This window comes from Symphalangus syndactylus, chromosome 6, assembly GCF_028878055.3.
Source record: "Symphalangus syndactylus isolate Jambi chromosome 6, NHGRI_mSymSyn1-v2.1_pri, whole genome shotgun sequence".
NCBI classification, from domain to species: domain Eukaryota; kingdom Metazoa; phylum Chordata; class Mammalia; order Primates; family Hylobatidae; genus Symphalangus; species Symphalangus syndactylus.
Window position 1 is genome coordinate 21153410 of NC_072428.2, and position 19750 is coordinate 21173159.

Here is a 19750-nt window from a genome sequence, read left to right on the forward strand (position 1 = left end):
TCCATCAATGAAAGTTAGTAAATGGAGGTGTCCTTGTAATCTCCCATTTTTACATGCTTTGAATCATTTTCCCCCAAAGCTCCTTTATCAATACACTTTGCAGGGATATACAGCTAAAAGCCACAAACCCAGGGAGCTTGTTAGAGGCCTAGATTCTGATATGGAGCAACAGGTCATTTCCTACATTTTACAGTTGAGATTTTAAGTGTCCAAAGAAGGGTTCAGGGCCTACACTTTGATGAGAGAAATCTGCATTTCCTTCTCCTATCATTGGCTGTGAGAATCAGATCAGCAGAAAGGAGAAGCCTGCACTTTCCGGCAGACTTCTTTCTAAAGGACATTTTCTCATTGATTCACACAGTCAATTCATTCATTTGTAGTTTTTCATAATTTCATTCATTCATTCAAAACTATTGATTCATAGTTTTTCCTTCCTCTGATGGAAAAATCATTCCGATTCTATATACACATTGCCAAAAAGAAAACATACAAGACATTTAAGAATATCAATCATATCCCCAGATCCACAGGCTTTGCTGATATATGAAGTGGTACGAGACCCTATTCTCACTAAGAATGATGAAGAAGATTTGATGTGATAATGGACGTCTTCTCCCCTAACACTAAAAGATCTGACATCCAGGAGAGCTGATAAGCAAAAGACGAAGCAGTTTAGTTGTCGTTGCTGTTGTTGTGAGATCCTGAGTCTTAGGCTGTGAATTACCAAACCAGGACCATATCCAGTTATTTTTCTCCTGAGCTGTTGCGTGGCTGTTTGAGTGCACAGTTGAAGTAACTGGATCAATTATGAAAATATCACTTAGTGATATTCCCTCTATAAATCTTTACTTTCAGTTCTGCCTATATATGATGTCTGTATCTATTATTGAATGATAATCAGAAAAGAAAATCTAGGCCTGGTTTTATCTTTCCAGACTCCTAACATCTCCCACAATCTTAGGACAACATCAGAAATGCAAATTCCGCATGGGTATAAATTTCATGCTACTGATTCTTCAAACTGAACCCCCTGAATTCATGATCAAAGCAAAATCAAGCAGCAACTTAATAACCTGTGAAGGAAAGAGATTTTCTATTTACTTGATTGGGCGACTGAGCCATGAACTGGAGGTTTTCGAAGCAGAATTTCAAATGACTGCTTTCATTCATTTATCTTTGGATTATCTTTGGGTTGCTGGTGTGTATTTTTCACATCTGTCTAGCATTGTACCCAAGTAGCTTGTGATGACAACTGGCATTTCAAAGCTACACCCACACGCATCACCCTCAGGTCAAACTTCATACTTCAGCAGGAACTTTGCAAAGAAAATGTGTTCAAAGTGTTGAAATCAGATAAAGCTTCCTCAGGTATCCATCTATCATTTCTGGCACTTTTTATTCTAACTGAATATGTGTTTCGACAAAACCCAGAATTGGCAAAGTTAGAGAAATTCCGGACTTTTCTCAAATTAGAAAAAATATCATCAGTAACATTTTACAATTTAAAATCTCTCATTCGACTCTCAAGTTTGACTTGAGTCCAGCATGTTTCCTTATTGAAACGGAATGGCAAAAACCATCAGGATAAATATCTAATTTAAGCCAGCTGAGATTTTAAAAAACCACTTTAAATTATATATCCCTTTGAAAATCTACATTATGACCTCCTTCCTCAAAAAAGTGATGCTACATATACACACTCAAAATTTTGCATATTATTTCAGATAGTTCTAGAATGCCTTATGGTCTACCATTGAACCTACTGAAGGTCCATGAACCCTTGGTTAAAAACTTTGACTCTATCTATATCAAATGCCAACAGCTGGCACAGTATGTTCTGTCCTCTAAATCAAGCTTGTCCAACCCGTAGCCTGTGGGCCGCATGTGATCCAGGATGGCTTTGAATGTGGCCCAACAAAAATTCATAAACTTTCTTAAAACATTATGAGATTTTTTTTTTTGTTATCCCATCAGCTATGGTTAGTGTTAGTGTATTTTTTGTGTGGCCCAGGACAATTCTTCTTCTTCCAATGTGGCCCAGGGAAGCCAAAAGACTGGACACCCCTGCTGTAAAGGACATATTAGTTCAGAACAGAGAGTAGAGAAATAGGGGCCAATTTTACCCATGAAGCCTGCAGACAAACCTGAGCATCCCCGGGAAAATCCACAGACACCACATTCTCACCTCAGAAACTTTATTAAAGATGCATAATTCCCACTACCCTCACCCAATAGTACACCAGGAAAAAATAGTACCAGAGGAAACAAACCTACAAGAACAAGATAGAAATAGGCGTGATTTTTGTCTTCCTGAAAGGAGTGGTATGAGGGGGTTAAATGGAAAAAGCTACTGCCTAGCCAGCAGAATTTCTAATTTTCCCCACACAAATAGGCCCTATCAGATCTGAAAATAAAAAAAAAAGAAAGAAATTATTCCTTTGACACCCAGAAGACAAGGAAATACAGTGTTCCAAGGCAGCAGTCTGCTTCCTGAATTAGTTTAGGTTTCTTGATCCCAGGGAGTTCCAGGTCACCAACAGGCCTGATGACACTCAAGATACACAGCCTGGGTAGCTGGAAGCCTAAAGCTACCCAGATGGTTATTCTTACTAGCTGTCCCTGTTGCCACCCACTACAGGCCCTTCAGGAAGGAATGAGCCAGCCGAGCCAAAGACAGCTTCTTCTATGCTCTCAGCCAGCACTCCTCTTGACCCCTGCCCTCCTACAATGCATGAGGGAGGCTTTGCAATCACTCCCTCTCACTCTGTCCCAGCTGTCAGTCCAACAGTGATAAAGTTTGCAAATCTCCTCACTGGACTTTAGAAATACGATTCTACTCAGGAACCTTTCAGTGCTGACTTTTCCTGGCATGCCATCATGCAACGTTCAAGTTTCCACCAGGTTGTTTGCTTTGGTACCTTTCTTTGCATGAAGTGATCCACTTGGAGCTGCTACTGGTCCCCTTGGGTCCTATAGTACTTCAGCGACTCTCAGGTTAGCCCTGGACTCATCTGGTAGACTCATTAGTCTCTTTCTTTTTTAGTTGCTGAAGGAAACTTAATTAATTTATCTGGGAGGAGAAAGGCACAATTCATTTCTCAGCTCAAATCCTGAACTATGTTTTAGTTAAGTCTCATAAACACTCCTTTTCCCTGATTTCTAAATGAATAATATGTAGTCTCCATGAAGGTAAGTCCAACTCTGAATTCCTAGCATCCTAGAGCAGTGTCTGGCATACAGAAGACCTCAAATATTGATTGAATGAATAAATATCTCAGTAATCCTTGCCTCTCTCCAATATCACTTCCTAACCACGTTTATCCTTGGATCCCAAGCATTCTAATAGGCCTGGTACGTAGTAGGTTCTCAAAATACGTTTGCTGACTAACTTAGGAAGGGAAGATACAGTTCTGAAGAGATATTCTATAGGGGTTAATAAAATGTGCTAATTGCCTTTTTTAAAACACTCATGAAATACTGTTTTATATAGGCTATTAGTGGCTTGAATGTTAACTACGTGTAGTCCCCACAAGTTAGGTTTATCAGGATTTTCTTCTTTGGTGGGAAGTGGTACTTTAGGGTAGACCTATTCTCCTTCCTGCTGAGACCACTAATTATTGTGTTTGCCAACATCTGACAAAATTGCATGCCATAATGATAAGCACCTTCGACATGGTTACTTTAAAAAGACAGGGAAACTGAGAAGCAGTGAGTGGCTAGCAGCACTGCCTGCTTTGTTTGCAGAAGCCTCTCTCAAGAAGGGTTGCCCACGGGACTACAAACAGTAAGCCAATGCAAACTCAACAGGGCCAATAACCCAAGAAAGCATGGGCAGCTTGAAAAATCTGCTTTTTTTTTTATTTTTTTATATTTGAGAAGGAGTCTCGCTCTTTTGCCCAGGCCGGAGTGCAGTGGCGCTATCTTGGCTCACTGCAAGCTCCGCCTCCTGGGTTGACGCCATTCTCCTGCCTCAGCCTCCCAAGTAGCTGGGACTACAGGCGCCCGCCACCACGCCCGGCTAATTTTTTGTATTTTTAGTAGAGACGGGGTTTCACCATGTTAGCCAGGATGGTCTCGATCTCCTGACCTCGTGATCCGCCCGCCTCGGCCTCCCAAAGTGCTGGGATTACAGGCGTGAGCCACCGCGCCCGGCCGAAAAATCTGCTTTTTAAAAAGCTTCAAAGAATGTGCAGGGAGTGATGGGAACCCCAAGCCTATTTGTATCATGCCCTCAGCCAGAGACTGACAGAAATTTAAAACACTATTGTGCAAGTGACCTTAAATGAAATCATCGTGCTGTGGGGGTTTCCCTGGCTTCTGGGTGACAACAAATAGAGAAGGGCCCTGTCTTGAATATTCACAAGCCAGCGCATTTCTGCCACGCTCTTTGGAGGCCCAAGTTTCACCCCTCAGGAGCTATAGCCAGGAAAAGAGAAAACCCACACCATACTAGGAAAACCGCTCCAGAGGCAGATGCCCTATTTGAGTTTGATTAATTCTCCACTGGAGGAACATGGCCCATCTGGGAGCCCGTTTCAAAACAAACCGGAGAAGAAAAGCAAAGAGGGAAACAGGAGACGAGAGATGTAAACACTTTCCAGTGGAGCTGAAGCGCAAGGGGCAAACTCCAAAGGAATGGAACGCAATGTTTACATACTTCCACTCTTGCAGCCCTAAGTAATGAATTACCCCCACACACCAAGTAAGTATTGAGAACATTCCCCAACAGCCTGGATTATGAAGCTCTTAAGCTGATTTAATTTCACCAGAAAACTACTCCAGATATGCTTCCTTGGACCAAAAACAAAGGAATTGTTGAGTAAATCACGGTTGGTGAAAATCACTGAATATTACACTATCAATAGTATGAGTGTAAATCAAGTTAAAACATAAAAAGCCACAGTTGACCCATGTATGCCTACTGTTCCATTATTGGAACGCTAAGCATGTGGGAGTTATTTATATCCTACTGCTCAAGGTCATCACCAAGGTCTGATTGCAAATTCAAAAAATTGCAACCTCAGGCATAAGTGGATTTTTTAAAAGGTGCTAGTGCAGTGGTATGCAAACTCTATGATCCCAACTTTATGAAAACAATCTTATCCATAGGTGGATAAGAACAAGAAGGAAACATGAAAAAATGAAAACAGTTTTCATATCGGGCTTGAATTGTCACTGTATACCTGGGGACAAGAGAATAAGAAGGGCTCTCCCCAAAATAAAACTTCCAATATGGCACTTCTTATGCCAAGGTAAGTAAAACAGTTATAGATGAGGGAAAAAAGGTAGGCAGTAGTAGTCAATGCATGCAGTTTACTGACAACCACAAGAGCCCACCTCCCTGAATGGCATCACCAACTTCTAGCTGTATAGAGATGAGAAAATCAGAACGTGAGTGTGCAATACTCAGGAAGGTCAGAGACATTTTGCCAAGGAATTGCTATTGGGAAGCTCAGTGATTTATTCTCCTTACTGGTAGCAGGGGTTCTGTCTGTGCTGTCAGTGATCCAGGGACCGTCTTCGTCTGGGATGGGGTGTACAGTAGAAAAGGTGTAAAAGATGTAACTTCCTGAAGTGCTGCTCCTTTCACTGGAGGACCCGCTGCTCACGTCATCATCAGTAGGGTTGCTGGGGTAGATGTCTTCAGGATTCGTTCTATATTCTCCTTTCTGGACATAGCGGGTGCCATCACGGTTAACAATAGCTGGGAGAGAGAAAAGGTACTTACAGAACTTCACAGCTCATATTTTGAGCATGTGGATTAGCGTTTAACATAGTGACTTCAAAGCTATTTTCCTTTGTAATGAAAAACACCTATCCGGTGGCGGGAGAGAGTAGCAGATGCACTAAGAAAGTGCACCCTCCCAGCCCCCACACAACCTGGGGATGAGGCAGGAAACAAGGAAGTACTGGGGAGTCCCATCCCCATGTTTGAATCCCAGCTTCATAGAGCTCTGGACAAGGCAACTCTGAGCTTCAGTTTCCTCATTTGTAAAATGGGGATTATGTGATACATTGTAAGTAAAGTGCTCAGCACAGTATTCAAAATACAGTGGATGCTCAATGAATAATCATCCTCCCACTTGTTTCCCTACTCTCCCTTCTGAAGTACATATAAAATGTGTTGCTATTAATTCCATATATTCCTCCGAAAAGGATTTGAAGTAGCAGACTAATAGCCTCAGCAGGGAAGATACATCTGCAAATTGATGAAGATTTTGATTTTCTTTTTTAAGGGGCAAGTTTTGTCCGCTTGTGCAAACACCCACTTCTGGCTAGGAAATCAGCAGTTCTAAATACAGACAGAGCCTTTGCAGTTCTCTGTGAAATTCAACCTGGAAATTAACAAGCACAGATATACATGAAGATCAACATCTGTGGTTTCAACAAATGACTGGGATGAACTGGAGAAGAAAAAGCCTGAATGCATTCATTCATTATTCCTCCCTAGAAGTATTTGCTGCTCTCAAGTCTGGGCCACTCACTATGTAAGTGTGCATTTAGATGAAATTATTTTCTGCTGTATTGCATTGATGGGACTAAAGGTTCTTTTTTGGCCACCTATTTAGCTTGCTCAAATGAAACTTTTTTTTTTTCAAGATGGAGTCTCACTCTGTTGCCCAGCCTGGGGTGCAGTGGTGCAATCTCGGCATGCAGCAGCCTCCGCCTCCTGGGTTCAAGCAACTCTCCTGCCTCAGCCTCCCAAGTAGCTGGGACTACAGGTGCATGCCACCACACCCAGCTAATTTTTGTGTTTTTAGTTGACATGCGGTTTCACCGTGTTGGCCAGGCTGGTCTTGAACTCCTGACCTCGGGTGATCTGCCTGCCTCAGCCTCCCAAAGTGCTGGGATTACAGGAGTGAGCCACTATGGCAAGCCTCAAGTGGAACTATTAATAATACATAAATGAGAAGAAAATCAAGGTCTCAATCACCCTGCAGGTGAGGATTTGACAAGGAAATATTGTTGACCACACTCTTACAGGTCTGGACTTCAAAAGAGAACTGTGGGCATCAAAGAAACAGGGCATTTATTAAACATCTACTACGGGCTGGGCATACATTAGACATAGTGTCTTTTACAAATTTCCTGAATATTCTCATAGGTTGTTCCATTATATGAATGAGAAAACTGAGGATCAGTCACTCGTCTAAAATCTCACACATGGTGAGGAACTAGGAATTCAAAGCAGGCCTGACTGAGACAGCACATCTCATGTCATAGCCATCATGGTGTGAAGCCTCCCCCTTCCTATTGCAAGGCACAGGTCAGGGACAATTCCTTACATAACAATGTGGGGCTGGGTTTGTATGGTGTATGAAGATTCTCATCCCTCTGCCACTGCCAACATCATGCCTGTGCACACTGTCAGTGTCCAGCTGTGAGGAAGCAGAAATCAGACCTCCTCAGCACTGTACTGTTTCCCGTTAAATGAGGCTCAGAGGCAGTAAGATCAGGGTTAGCAGGTTAGCCTATTTGAAAGTTCTGGTTGAGATTTTCTGATTTCTAAAGTGCTGGAATAGACCAGGCATGGTGGCTCATGCCTGTAATCCTGGCACTTTGGGAGGCTGAGGAAGGAGGATTGCTTGAGCCCAGGAGTTCAAGACCAGGCTGGACAACATAGTGAGACCCCCATGTCTATTTTTAAAAAGTGCCCAAATATATGCATCTGTAGATAATCAAATATCAGGATGATTTAAGATGGATGTGGTATAAATAATGTCAAAACGCATATCAGGAAGTTTATATCCTTCATGAGTATCTTTCAATACTTCAGTTATATCAAACAGAAGATTGCTAATTGGGGCCAAAATGCCCCTACACCTGACACTTATTAATCCCTCTATAAGAGAGAACGTGACTCAGACCCAGAGCTTTCAGCAGCTACAAATTAAGAACATTATTTAATTTTTCTTACATTTAAGTTTATTATTAAGGTTGCCTTCTGTTTATGATGTGATGTTGGTTTTCCATGTGCAATTTCTTTTTAAAAATAAATGTATTTTAATTAGAAAACAATGGATCAATTAAATAAAAAATATCAAGTAAATGAGAGCATTGTACGTATAGAGATGCCAAAAAAAAATGTGAAAGTAGTTTTCAAATGACTGAAGTTTGAGGAACGATGCATGAGTGTAAACCAGAGAGCAGTTTCAAGTCATTGTAGAAAAAAGGGAAGGGACACTGAATGAAAGCCAACTGTCCTTACCTAGGGAAATGACTCTTTTTTTTTTTTTTTGGAAATGGAGTCTCACTCTGTTGTCCAGGCTGGAGAGCAGTGGCACGGTCGCAGCTCATTACAACCTCTGCCTCCTGGGTTCAAGCAATTCTCCTGCCTCAGCCTCCCGAGTAGCTGGGATTACAGGCACCTGCCACTACGCCCAGCTAATATTTTGTATTTTTAGTAGAGATAAGGTTTCGCCATATTGATCAGGTTGGTCTCAAACTTCTGACCTCAAGTGATCCACCCACCTCAGCCTCCCAAAGTGCTGGGATTACAGGAGTGAGCCACCACACCCGGCCTAATATTCTATTCAAATATACCACAGAGAACACACCTGAGCCCTTTCCCCAAAATAGGAAAATTTAATTAAGGTTAGAAGAGAGACATACTTATGGTAATTGGTCCATCAAAGGCATTGGGCAGGTCTGTGACTGATGTGCAATCTTCTTCAGGTGGAGCTATGAGGTAGAAAAAAAAAAGGATGAGAACCCTTTAAAAATATGAGGAAAATCTATCCTCATTTTTATTAGTCAGTTAGGATGGAGTTTTATTATAACTTGTCTCAGATAACTTTCTTTTTCCAAAACTCCTAAGTTGGCTAGGAATTTCTCTGCCTTTCGTGATGCATTCTCCATTTTTACTTGATTTCATAAATTTCTGGAACTTATGAAGTTTCCAGAAATTTTCCCACCCCAGTGAATTCATTCATTAATAAATATACATTCTATATCAGGCACTGTGGAAGCCTGGGGGTACAATTTTAAATAAGATAGACATGGCTCCTTCTCTAATGCAAACACATTAGGGAGGATTTTTTAAATTTGTGATTATAAAAGTAATGTAGGAACGTTGTAAAAAAATTTAAAAGTATGAACTATCATGAGAAAATCATTTATAATCTGGGAAGTCCACAGAAATGATGAGAAAACATGGCAGACACACAATCAAATGTTTATCAACATGAACAGCATGACAATCTGAAGGTTCAAATAACATAATCACAACAAAGAATTTACTCAGCTGAAATATTAAAAACCAAATGAATCTCTAGTCTTTCATTAATGTAATAATGTATTTATTAATTTAGCCGATCTTTTTAAGTGCTTACTCTGTATAGACTGCTTCTCAGCATGTTGCTTCTGAGGTTGACCATCTTTGGCCTAGGTGCCCAGAATATTTTTCAAGGTTACTGTTTTGGCATATCTCATCATGGGCATTTCTGGGTTTTTTTCTCTTGTTCTCCATTTGTCCTCTACTCTTTCATCCCTTGCTTTAGGAATAAAGATTTCTGCCTGAATCTTGGGCCTGACTGATCATCCACAGATGTTACTGGTAGCCCTCTGAGCAGCACTATCTCAAGCCCCCTGACAACAGGCCCTGAAACTTCCACCCTCCATTCCGTTCCTTGTGTCTTAAAAGCAGACTGGAGAGTAGCTGAAGCAACCTTCCATTCATGCCAAAGTGCTTTATTCTGTGACTAAACCTTGTATTGAGCTCTAAAACCTCAGAGAGCTTTAAACTGGTTTTGCCTTTTTTTTTTTTTTTTTTTTTTTTTTGAGACGGAGTCTCGCTCTGTCGCCCAGGCTGGAGTGCAGTGGCGCAATCTCGGCTCACTGCAAGCTCCGCCTCCCGGGTTCACGCCATTCTCCTGCCTCAGCCTCTCTGAGTAGCTGGGACTACAGGCGCCCGCCACCACGCCCGGCTAATTTTTTGTATTTTTAGTAGAGACGGGGTTTCACCGTGGTCTCGATCTCCTGACCTCGTGATCCACCCGCCTCGGCCTCCCAAAGTGCTGGGATTACAAGCGTGAGCCACCGCGCCCGGCCGGTTTTGCCTTTATAGAAAGGTTAAGTCCATTTGTGCATTACAGCTTTTATACTGTGTGCGTGTGCATACTTAAATGTAAAATGGAAATTTATTTGTTAGGTTAGTTTCTCCCAGAATTGCTCCTGGCAAAGAGGAAGAAGGAGATGGATGGATGGAGATGGATGGATAGATGGATGGAGAGAGGGAGGGAGGAAGACAGGCAGGCAGACAGACTGCTATCACAAGAAGGGCTGTTATCACAAGTATTTTAAGTGTCCTGCTATAATTTTTGTGTACTTATAAAAGTGGATAGAAACACAAGTTGAACAAAACAGATTTTGTTTGCTTCCTAGTACCCGGGAGCATCTTTTCCCACAGATAAAGAGGATAACCTTAACCTGCCCATTTCTTTGGGCAGTTAGTGAAACTAACTGGCAGTTTTATACGTTCAATTGGAAAAAAACAGAAAGTTTTAGGAAAAGCCATTCTTGCAAAGCCTGTTCTAAAAGATTTCTCAGATTTCTTTAAAAAGAAATATCACCTCCTTGGCGAGGCCATTCCTTACCATCCAATCTAAACTGCTTCATCACTCCCCCACACCTGTCACCATCACATAGCATCTTGCTCTCATTTCTTCTTCATGTTTACTACTATATAAACTTACCTTATTCATCTTATTGATGGCTGTTCATGGCACTTCTCTCAATTCCTGCCTTCTGCTACCTGCCTCCCTCCCTAGAAATATATAAGCTCCACAGATGAGTAATAAATTTATCTGTCTTGGCCAGAACATTTATGTGTGATGGGGACAGAGAAACATGCAATAAAAATGTGTTGAATGGATGAAAAAAGAAAAAAGTACTGATATAATTTCCCAAGGGTCTGTTCTTCCAGTAAACACACCTAAGATGTTAGCCCCCTAAATGGGTCTCCAAATATGTACAGGTCAAGCATTTAGATTATCCTTAAATGGTAATGCCATAAGAAATAATTAAAGGAAGTTACAGATATAACTCTTCATTTATTATTTTTAAGCACCTACTCAACACTTACATGCCAGACTGGATTAAGAAAATGTGGCACATATACACCATGGAATACTATGCAGCCATAAAAAAGGATGAGTTCATATCCTTTGTAGGGACATGGATGAAACTGGAAAACATCATTCTCAGTAAACTATCGCAAGGACAAAAAACCAAACACCGCATGTTCTCACTCATAGGTGGGAATTGCACAATGAGAACTCATGGACACAGGAAGGGGAACATCACACTCCGGGGACTGTTGTGGGGTTGGGGGAGCGGGGAGGGACAGCATTAGGAGATATACCTAATGCTAAATGACGAGTTAATGGGTGCAGGAAATCAACGTGGCACATGGATACATATGTAACAAACCTGCACATTGTGCACATGTACCCTAAAACCTAAAGTATAATTAAAAAAAAAAAAAAGGAGAAAAGAAGATGAGCATGTTTCTGTCCCTGCTTCCGATAAATTCACAAGGTCATGGGGGACTGTAATAATATTAATTTAGCTTTTTACAGTTTTCAAAAATATTTTCCAAAATTATTACACTTGAAAATAAGGGCATATAGCCAACCTGGGAGATTTAGGGGAGTATCTATCTTGTTTCTCTTGGAAATATCAGCAGAAACTGACCCAACCTATGAGATGCTTCTGATATTTGTATATTGTGCATACCTGGAACCAGGCTTCTTGATGCCAGGGATGAAACAATCTCCCCCGACTTCAAATATAACTGCAAGTAACAGTACACTGAGAATTTCCAGGCAGCAAGTTGTAATAGAATGGAGCATGACGTCAAAAACCCTAAGACAGTTTTGTAAATTATCAGAGCATGTGTTCACATGGACCCCCTTCATGCTCCAATTCACCTTAACTTTTATAAAGAACATCAAATCTGGCAAATATGCTTAGTGGATGGTGACCCAAATGTGCAATTAACAGACTCATGCTCTCATGTCGGATTCCAAGGCCTTATTAGATAGCCTTTCTTTCCATTTAATGAGCTCTGTACTGCTTGGAAAGCTAGACCTGGTGAGGTGTTCCTGAATCTGAGGACTTGTTAGAAATTCTCTGAGGTGAGCATTCTCATAAACCTTGGCTTCGCCACACCAAAATAACCAAGAGAAACATTAATTATTCGGTCTAGCCACTAACCTCTGGTTGCCAGATAGAAAGGCACCCTCTTCAATGCTTGATACATTTTAGGTATCTCATAAATATTCTCAAATAGTTGTTGAATAAAGGAGGAAATGGATAAACAAATACATGTAGAATCTTTCCTTTAATTCTACCTTCAAAAGAAAATGAGGCACTTGACTGAAAGCAAGCTTAATAAATGAATCAATTCAAGTCAGTTCTGTGTTCACATAGAAGTCACCAGGCTCACGTTGGGCCTCAATCCCTGAGAATGAGGGAAAAAAAATCACAAAGGCCTTTTCAAGTTCTGCCTTATTTTCATTTGTTAGCCACAGGCCATGTTTTCTAAAAATACTGCTAAAACTTAAGCTTATGGAAGCTATCTACTAAGATTAAGCTGACTTTTGTCCCTAGAGCCGTTTTATGGGGGGATCCCAGCACTGGGACATGACCACCTGCTAGCAGCTTTCAGGCCAAATTAGATTCAGGGATCCTTGCAATGAAATCCTTTGCATAAGGCAGTTTATCAAAATCTTTAGCTCACTTAATACCCCTATCATCTGACTCTAATCCAAGACATTTAGAATTTATTTATCCTTAAACACATTTATCCTCTTCTCCAGTTTCTTTATTTTTTTGTCTCATTGCTTCAACAAGATTGTTAACTGCTGTAAGACAAGAAATGTAGCCTCCAGTTCTTTCTTACCCCATCTGTGCCTAGTGCAGTACTGAGCACATGGAGGTGATCAATAAATATTCCCTTTAAACTTAAATAAAAACTTACAAAAGTAGCCATCGATATTGAGTCAATTTGGAAAATAGACAAAAGGAAAAATATTACTTCTAGCTTTATTATTTAATTCATCCATTTTACTAAGGAACACACCCCCTGTACTTCTCAAACTTTTCAACTGAACTAACCCTCCAAAGAGAAGAAAATTAATCAATGCTCTTGCTCCCAACTCCAGGGATGGGCCCAACCTCATGAACAAAATTAAGGATAGAAGCAAGTCTCAGTCGCAGCCTGCCTAGATGGCTTCGATGCCAGGCAATAAAACAATGTGAGCTTCTACCTATTTGAGTTGAGGTTCCTTTTGGCAAGTGAAACCAACTTGTAAAACAGGTAAGACAATGTGGGTATGAAACTACATAATTTATTGCATACATTCACTCAGCAAGACTCAATGGGAGATGCAATAAGCAGTGCCCAGAGACTCTGGAGTGTATAGCCTCATGCCAGCCCTTTCCCACTGAGCCAACCTCTTCATCTAAAGCACAAGCTTTTCCCAATGTCTCCCTCTGACCTGTTGCACTGAGATAGAGCTAGCTAAACCACATGTTGCTCTATGTCTATTTCTTGCTTTTTTATATGTGGTTTTCTCATTATAAAATCATTAGAATGACATGCTAGACATGGGTATGGGAACGGAGTATGTATGAGTTGTGTACTATTTAGTGTTAACTGGACTCCCTTCCCTTTGGTCAAACTCCATTTGTGTTCTGCACTCATATAACAGGGAGGAGTAAACATTCTACAGTTTTCTGTTCCTGTTTTGTGTGTCTCTCGATAGGTTTAGTGACCTGTAAATTTTTGTCAAAATCTACTGGCTTCACACACTCCATTTTAACCAGCCAGCCCTGATACTTTGTCCTAAACTCTAGATTTCTTCTCTGAATTTCCACTCTGATCCCTACTGTTCACACAACAAAGGCTGGGTGGTGTAGACTAAAGCCGCTGATGGAATCTCACAATTAATTTTAATTTTTGTTTTTTTTTAGTAGTAGGTAGAAGAAAGATCTCATAGTTAAGTTGATGTCCTTTTTATAGCTTAAAAATCCATGCAGCTTTTTATATTTTACTACCATATACATATATATGGTATATATATATATTTATATTTGATATATATGGTATATATATCTGTGATATCTTGATTTTATATATATATATACACACATATATACGTGTGTGTATATATCTGTGTTTGTCTCGGGCTGATAATGTCTTAAGTCCCTTTCCAGGTAATTTAACATCCCCTTCCCATCTTTAGAGAAAACTGATACTCCAGCAAGATGTACCAAGTTTACCTAAAGGCTTCATCTTTCCCTTCACCCAACTTCAAACCTTCCATGGGAACAGAAGGCCCAGTTTAAGAGATAAGACTTTTGATAGGTGGCATCCAGATATTTGACATTTATAATTTTGATCCTTCTCAAAAAATTCTGAAAATTCATGATGCATAGAATTCTTTAATTTTGCCAGGACTTGAATAAGGCTCATAAGCCTGAGTTTCTAGGTTAATGGTTGGGAGAAAGTCACAAAGACATAGAGAAAGGGGCCTGTGTCCTAGCATCTACATCTTAACTTAGGTTTCTTCTTCTCTGGTTCTTTCAACTGTTGGGTAAGGGATATTTAAGAGGTCAAAGGCATACCATATACTCTCCAAGGCTTTTTTCCAGCCCTCTCATATAATAAATACCTCTCAGCTAAGACATTTGACTTACACCCCAAAGCTATCATTAGATTCATGTCACTCCCTTATTCAAAACCTGTAATGACTTCCCATTACACTGAAAATGAATTACCCCCTGTTAGCTGGCCCTTGCTTAGCTCTCTGACTTTATTCCTTGGCATTCTCCCCTCTGAGCACTGATATTCTCAGAACAGTCCAGGAGGCACTTTCCCTGACCACCTTCTCAGAAAATAAAAGCATCCCTAGCACTCATTAGCCTCGTATTTTGCTTTCTTTTTTATAGCGCTTGTATCACTTTCTGACTTCATATAGGGCAAGCTTGTCCAACCGGCGGCTCACAGGCTGCGTGTGGTCCAGGATGACTTTGAATGTGGTCCAACACAAATCCGTAAACTTTCTTAAAACATTATGAGATTTTTTTCTGCGATTTTTGTTTGCTTGTTTTTTAGCTTATCAGCTACTGTTAGTTTTAGTGTAATTTATGTGGGGCCCAAGACAATTCTTCTCCCAATGTGGCCTAGGGAAGCCAAAAGATTGGACACTCCTGAAGGGTATTTAATATTTATTTGTTTATTGTTTGCCTCCCCAATTTAGCATGTAAGCTCCATGGAGACAGGAATGTTGACTCTGCTGTACAGATATTGAGAGAGCATTTGTTATGTAAATGGAGGCTACATGAATCCCCACTTAGGCTGAGCTCCAAAGACCAGGCTCCCAAAACCTTTCATGCCAACAGACACCCCCCCCGAGAACCAACCTGAAGCATTGAAGCAATATGTGTCATACTGGGAGGTGTTGGACGTGAGGATGTACACCCCTGTGTTGTTTGCTGCACAGATGGAGTTGGGGTGGATCCGGGGAATCACCACATGCCCTTCTATGAACCCGTACCTGTAAGAGAAAAACAAGAGGATATTGACCTAAATGGCTAAGACGGGAATTTCATAATATCCCATTGAATGACATTTAACGCCGTGCAACTCTTCATTCAGTTCACCCCTAGGGATATTGGAGGTTTCAACAACCGAGTTATGTGAAATCCAAAAATAACAGCATAGAGAGGGAAAGAGATCAACAAGACTGATAGAAACAAAGTGATTTTATTTAGAGACCTATAAAGAGCTTTTTTAAAAAAAAATCATGAAAGCGATAATTAGTTTCAATTAAAATTTGTGTTCAGCAGTGTTGAGTCTATTTGAACAAACAGAAGGAAGCCTGAGTCACAGAAGAGAGAAGTTTTGATGCAAGATTCATGCTGGCTCTGGATTACCTTCATGTTTTCTAGAAAATACACAAAATGGCCGGCTTCCATAGATAGGAAGGGGTGCTTCTTTCAGTGCACACATTCCAGACCTGCCTCACGTCCCATTCCCCCACTTCTTTCTCAGCCACAACTTTTCCTGTGAGTCCCCTTACTCCATACTCCATTGCCCTAAACATGAAGCCTTGTTTATATGCCAAGTACACAGCATAGCACACTGACTCCTGAGCATTGCAGGCATAATTCTATTGCCACTGGGAATAAATTAACCATCATTACAATGGGAGTCATAGCAATTAAGTAAGCAGATAGCAACGGCTCATGTAGCTCAGGAACTTTCCAGAAGAGCACAGCCAGAGAAACGCATAGCCCCTCTCTCCCCACCAAGGTATCTCTGGGAGTGTGTTACATCTGGAGGCCCTTTCAGACACAACATACACAGCCCAGCCTCTTCTAGCAGCATCCTGCTGGCTAAAAACTTGCTTATTTTTTAATTGTGCTAAAAACACAGTTTTTTCTGAATATAAAATGCCTCAAAAAATGAGACGTGGGCTGAGAAAATGCCACGTTCAAGGGAAGCTGTGGTGCAGCAGGAGGGCAGAGAGGAGGAAGCTAAATCCAGCAGGTTTTTCAAAATGCAATTCTGGCTAAAATGCACGTCGATGCTTTTCATCTTTCCTGCCAGGGGCAACAGCATGGAGTGCATCACCCTGCAAGACCCATGGAAATGTCTGTGAGTCTGAAGTTTCCAAGCACACAGAACTCCTATCTATGTGGCAATTGTAGCTCGCATGACTAATTTCTCATCTGAACAGACAAACTGGTTTCCCCAAAGCCTCCTTAGCTTGGCAGGGGGTGTGGGCACAATTAAATGGTAATAAGTTTTCATATATCTAAGAGGTGCTACCAATCAGGGTGGGGCAGACAAAAGAGAGTAGCTGCTAAGGTTTTATCCTAACCCATGAGACTCTGCCATCTGTCCTGTGGCAGAAAGCTGATTCATAGCTACCTGAGTGAAATTATGGAAATCAGTTTTGCAACACTTAATAAAAGTTGTGGGTGAAATGATAGATTTCTTTGGCACAGTTTTTCTTTTTCTAAATAATACTTCTTGGTGAACCTACCTGCCAACTCACCCCCATCACATCATGTCATCAAGTATGGATAACACCAACATTCTAGAATCTATTGCATTCTCTTCGTAAGCTATTATTACTGAGTTTTTGCCACCTCATGTTGCCTGCCAGTTTTATGTGTCATGCTAACTGTAAATTTTGGATATTAAAGTTTATATGTGTGTATGTGGCATGAGTAAGTTACTGTTCACAGGAGGGAAAGAATATTCAGCAAATCCAGGCAGCATACATTCCTCCACTTTTAAGCCCCTGAGGAGGGCTTAGTCATTAAAATCCTGTCCTGGGCTGAGGCCAAGCAGAACCAGAATCCCAACTCCTCCATAGGCAGGCTGTGTGTGGAACTTCTCTAAGCCTCAGTTGCTTCATCCATAAAATGAGGTGATAATATTGACCAATAGTGCAGTTTGAGGATTAAGTGAGGGGTTTGGCCAGGTGGGCAGTAGGGCTCCCAGCATCTAAGTGCTTGATGATTGGCCAGTGGCAGTTATAAGAACTCCCCTGGTCCTCAGCACATGGGAGCATTTCTATATTTTGCAAGTATGCCTTGTTTGTATTTCACAATCAAAGTTCAGCTTACTAAATTCACTTTCTTAGGCCAGTGGCCTAGTCAGGGCCATAATTAAACAATTAGCCTTGGAAATAGAATAATGGATTTGCTAAACGGCCTTTTTTCATTGCATCCTACAGTGCAAGGTCAGTAGCCACCAGAGCTTTCTCCCTCTCTCTGCTCCTTTCATATTCCCCCAGACCTAGCTCTGAACACATACAGATATCTGTGTACATCTGCTCTTTATTTTAGAGCAGTGCTGCTCAATAGAACTTTCTACAATGATGGAAATATTCTCTAACCTGGGTCGTCCAGTACAGTAGCCACTGGCCATTGGTGGCTAACCGAGCACTTAAAATGTAGTTAGTGCTAGTGAAGAACTGAAGTTTTAGTTTTAGTATTTTAATTAGTTTAAGTGTAAGTCACCACATGTGGTTAGTGGCTACCGTATCAGACAGTGCAATTTTAGGCAAAAGACTTTCCTTTTATCTTTCAGCAAGAGTCTCAGCCATCACTCATAATGCGGGTGCATGACTGTAACCAGTGTTGGAGGATAGAAGAACTTAACTTACACTTCATGGTTTCTGTAGAGTTCTGCAGCTTGACTTTTCAAAAGCAGTCTGTGTGCATGTGAGTGTGTGTTGCAGAGAAAGGGGAATCATATTACCTAAAGACACTGAAAAGCACAGCTACAGGCTGGGGTAGAAACTTCAGAGCAGTTGTAGAGGTTACTCGGTCCTCTTCTAGTGAAAACAAATTGAACCAGAACAATTCACCGTGATTGCCACCGTGGCTTGCTCTTCTTGTGCACCGCTTACCACAAGGCCATTGGAAATTCAAAAAATAAAGTCCTTGCTTGTTGTGATTATCTTGCTTGGAGCCATAGTTTGAGGAAGGCTCTAGGGAGCTCTAGAATAACAGGGCTCCCAATAATAATATATATATATCTTAATATAATATAGCTTAATAATTCTCATGCCTTTTTATTTACTTTTTCAAACCAGAGAAACATAGAAGGGAAACCAGAAAAATTTTTTTAAAGAGAGAGTAAGAGAGAGTAGTTTGAAAAGTCTGCTTTGAGCCAAGTCCGCAGGGCCAAGACTCTAACAGCCACATATTTATTTCAGACACTGTTATTTGGTTTATGTTTTCTTGTGGTTCTGACAATGATGCTGCAGCTTCTTCAAGGCCAGGAGAGCTCTGTGGAAGCAGGTTAGACAAGAGGATTCCAGCCAAGAGGACCCCTAATGGCTTCCTCTGGGCTCCCGCTCTATGATTCACAAAGGTGTCTTTAGCTTACTTTAAACTCCAGTTGTCATACAGGTTCCAGACTGACTTGGCCAAATTAATAGGTGGGGTTGACTCCTTGGGCAATAATCCATTCGGCTGTGAGAAAGGAGCTTTCCAGTTCTAAGCCCAGCTCCCTGGTCCCAGGCTGCCAGCTTTCCCCAGTGGTTGGGTGCTGGTCTCCTACCTGCAGGTCTCAAATCCGATGCTCAGAGCTTTCTCCATCTGGGCCATTGTGGGCAAGGTGCTATTGAAAGCCTTGCAGAGGTCAGCGGCCTCCGTCCGAGAGATGCTGTAGCGACCATTTTTCTCCACGTGGAATACACCCGCAAAGCGGCAGGTTATATTCAAATCTATGGGAAGAAACAGAAATGTTAGATTCTTTTGCATAAATAATTTGGAGACAGTAATAAGTTCAGTTTAGGACAGAATCCTTAAAAAGCCAAATAAGGCCAGGTGCGGTGGCTCACACCTATAATCCCAGCACACTGGGAGGCCGAGGCGGGTGGATCACCTGAGATCAGGAGCTCGAGACCAGCCTGGTCAACATGGCGAAACCCCGTCTCTACTAAAAATACAAAAATTAGCCAGGTGTGGTGGCACGTGCCTGTAGTCCCAGCTACTTGGGAGGCTGAGGCAGGAGAATCGCTTGAACCCAGGAGGCAGAGGTTACAGTGAGCCAAGATCATGCCACTACAATCCAGCCTGGGTGACAGAGCGAGACTCCATCTCAAAAAAAAAAAAAAAAAAAAAAAAAGAACAAACAAACAAAAAGCCAAATAAACTTCTCTACTAGCCAGAGCCTTCAAAATTCACTTCAGCATTCCAAAGCACCATGATATTAAGC

General features: G+C 41.2%; 1 protein-coding gene across 8 annotated transcripts in view; it reads right to left on the bottom strand.

Moving 5' to 3' along the window:
• CD44 (CD44 molecule (IN blood group)) overlaps positions 1-19750 on the bottom strand; it is a 93853-nt gene that overhangs the window by 37136 nt on the left and 36967 nt on the right. For 7 of the 8 annotated variants that reach the window (XM_055281928.2, XM_055281926.2, XM_055281923.2 and 4 more), the window contains exons 2-5: positions 19091-19256; positions 15430-15563; positions 8614-8682; positions 5474-5704 (exon numbers count right to left, since the gene is read on the bottom strand). In XM_055281928.2, coding sequence (XP_055137903.1) covers positions 5474-5704; positions 8614-8682; positions 15430-15563; positions 19091-19256 — 600 coding nt within the window. The remainder of the gene's footprint in view (positions 1-5473; positions 5705-8613; positions 8683-15429; positions 15564-19090; positions 19257-19750) is intronic. The other variant, XM_055281930.2, reaches the window with a different exon arrangement.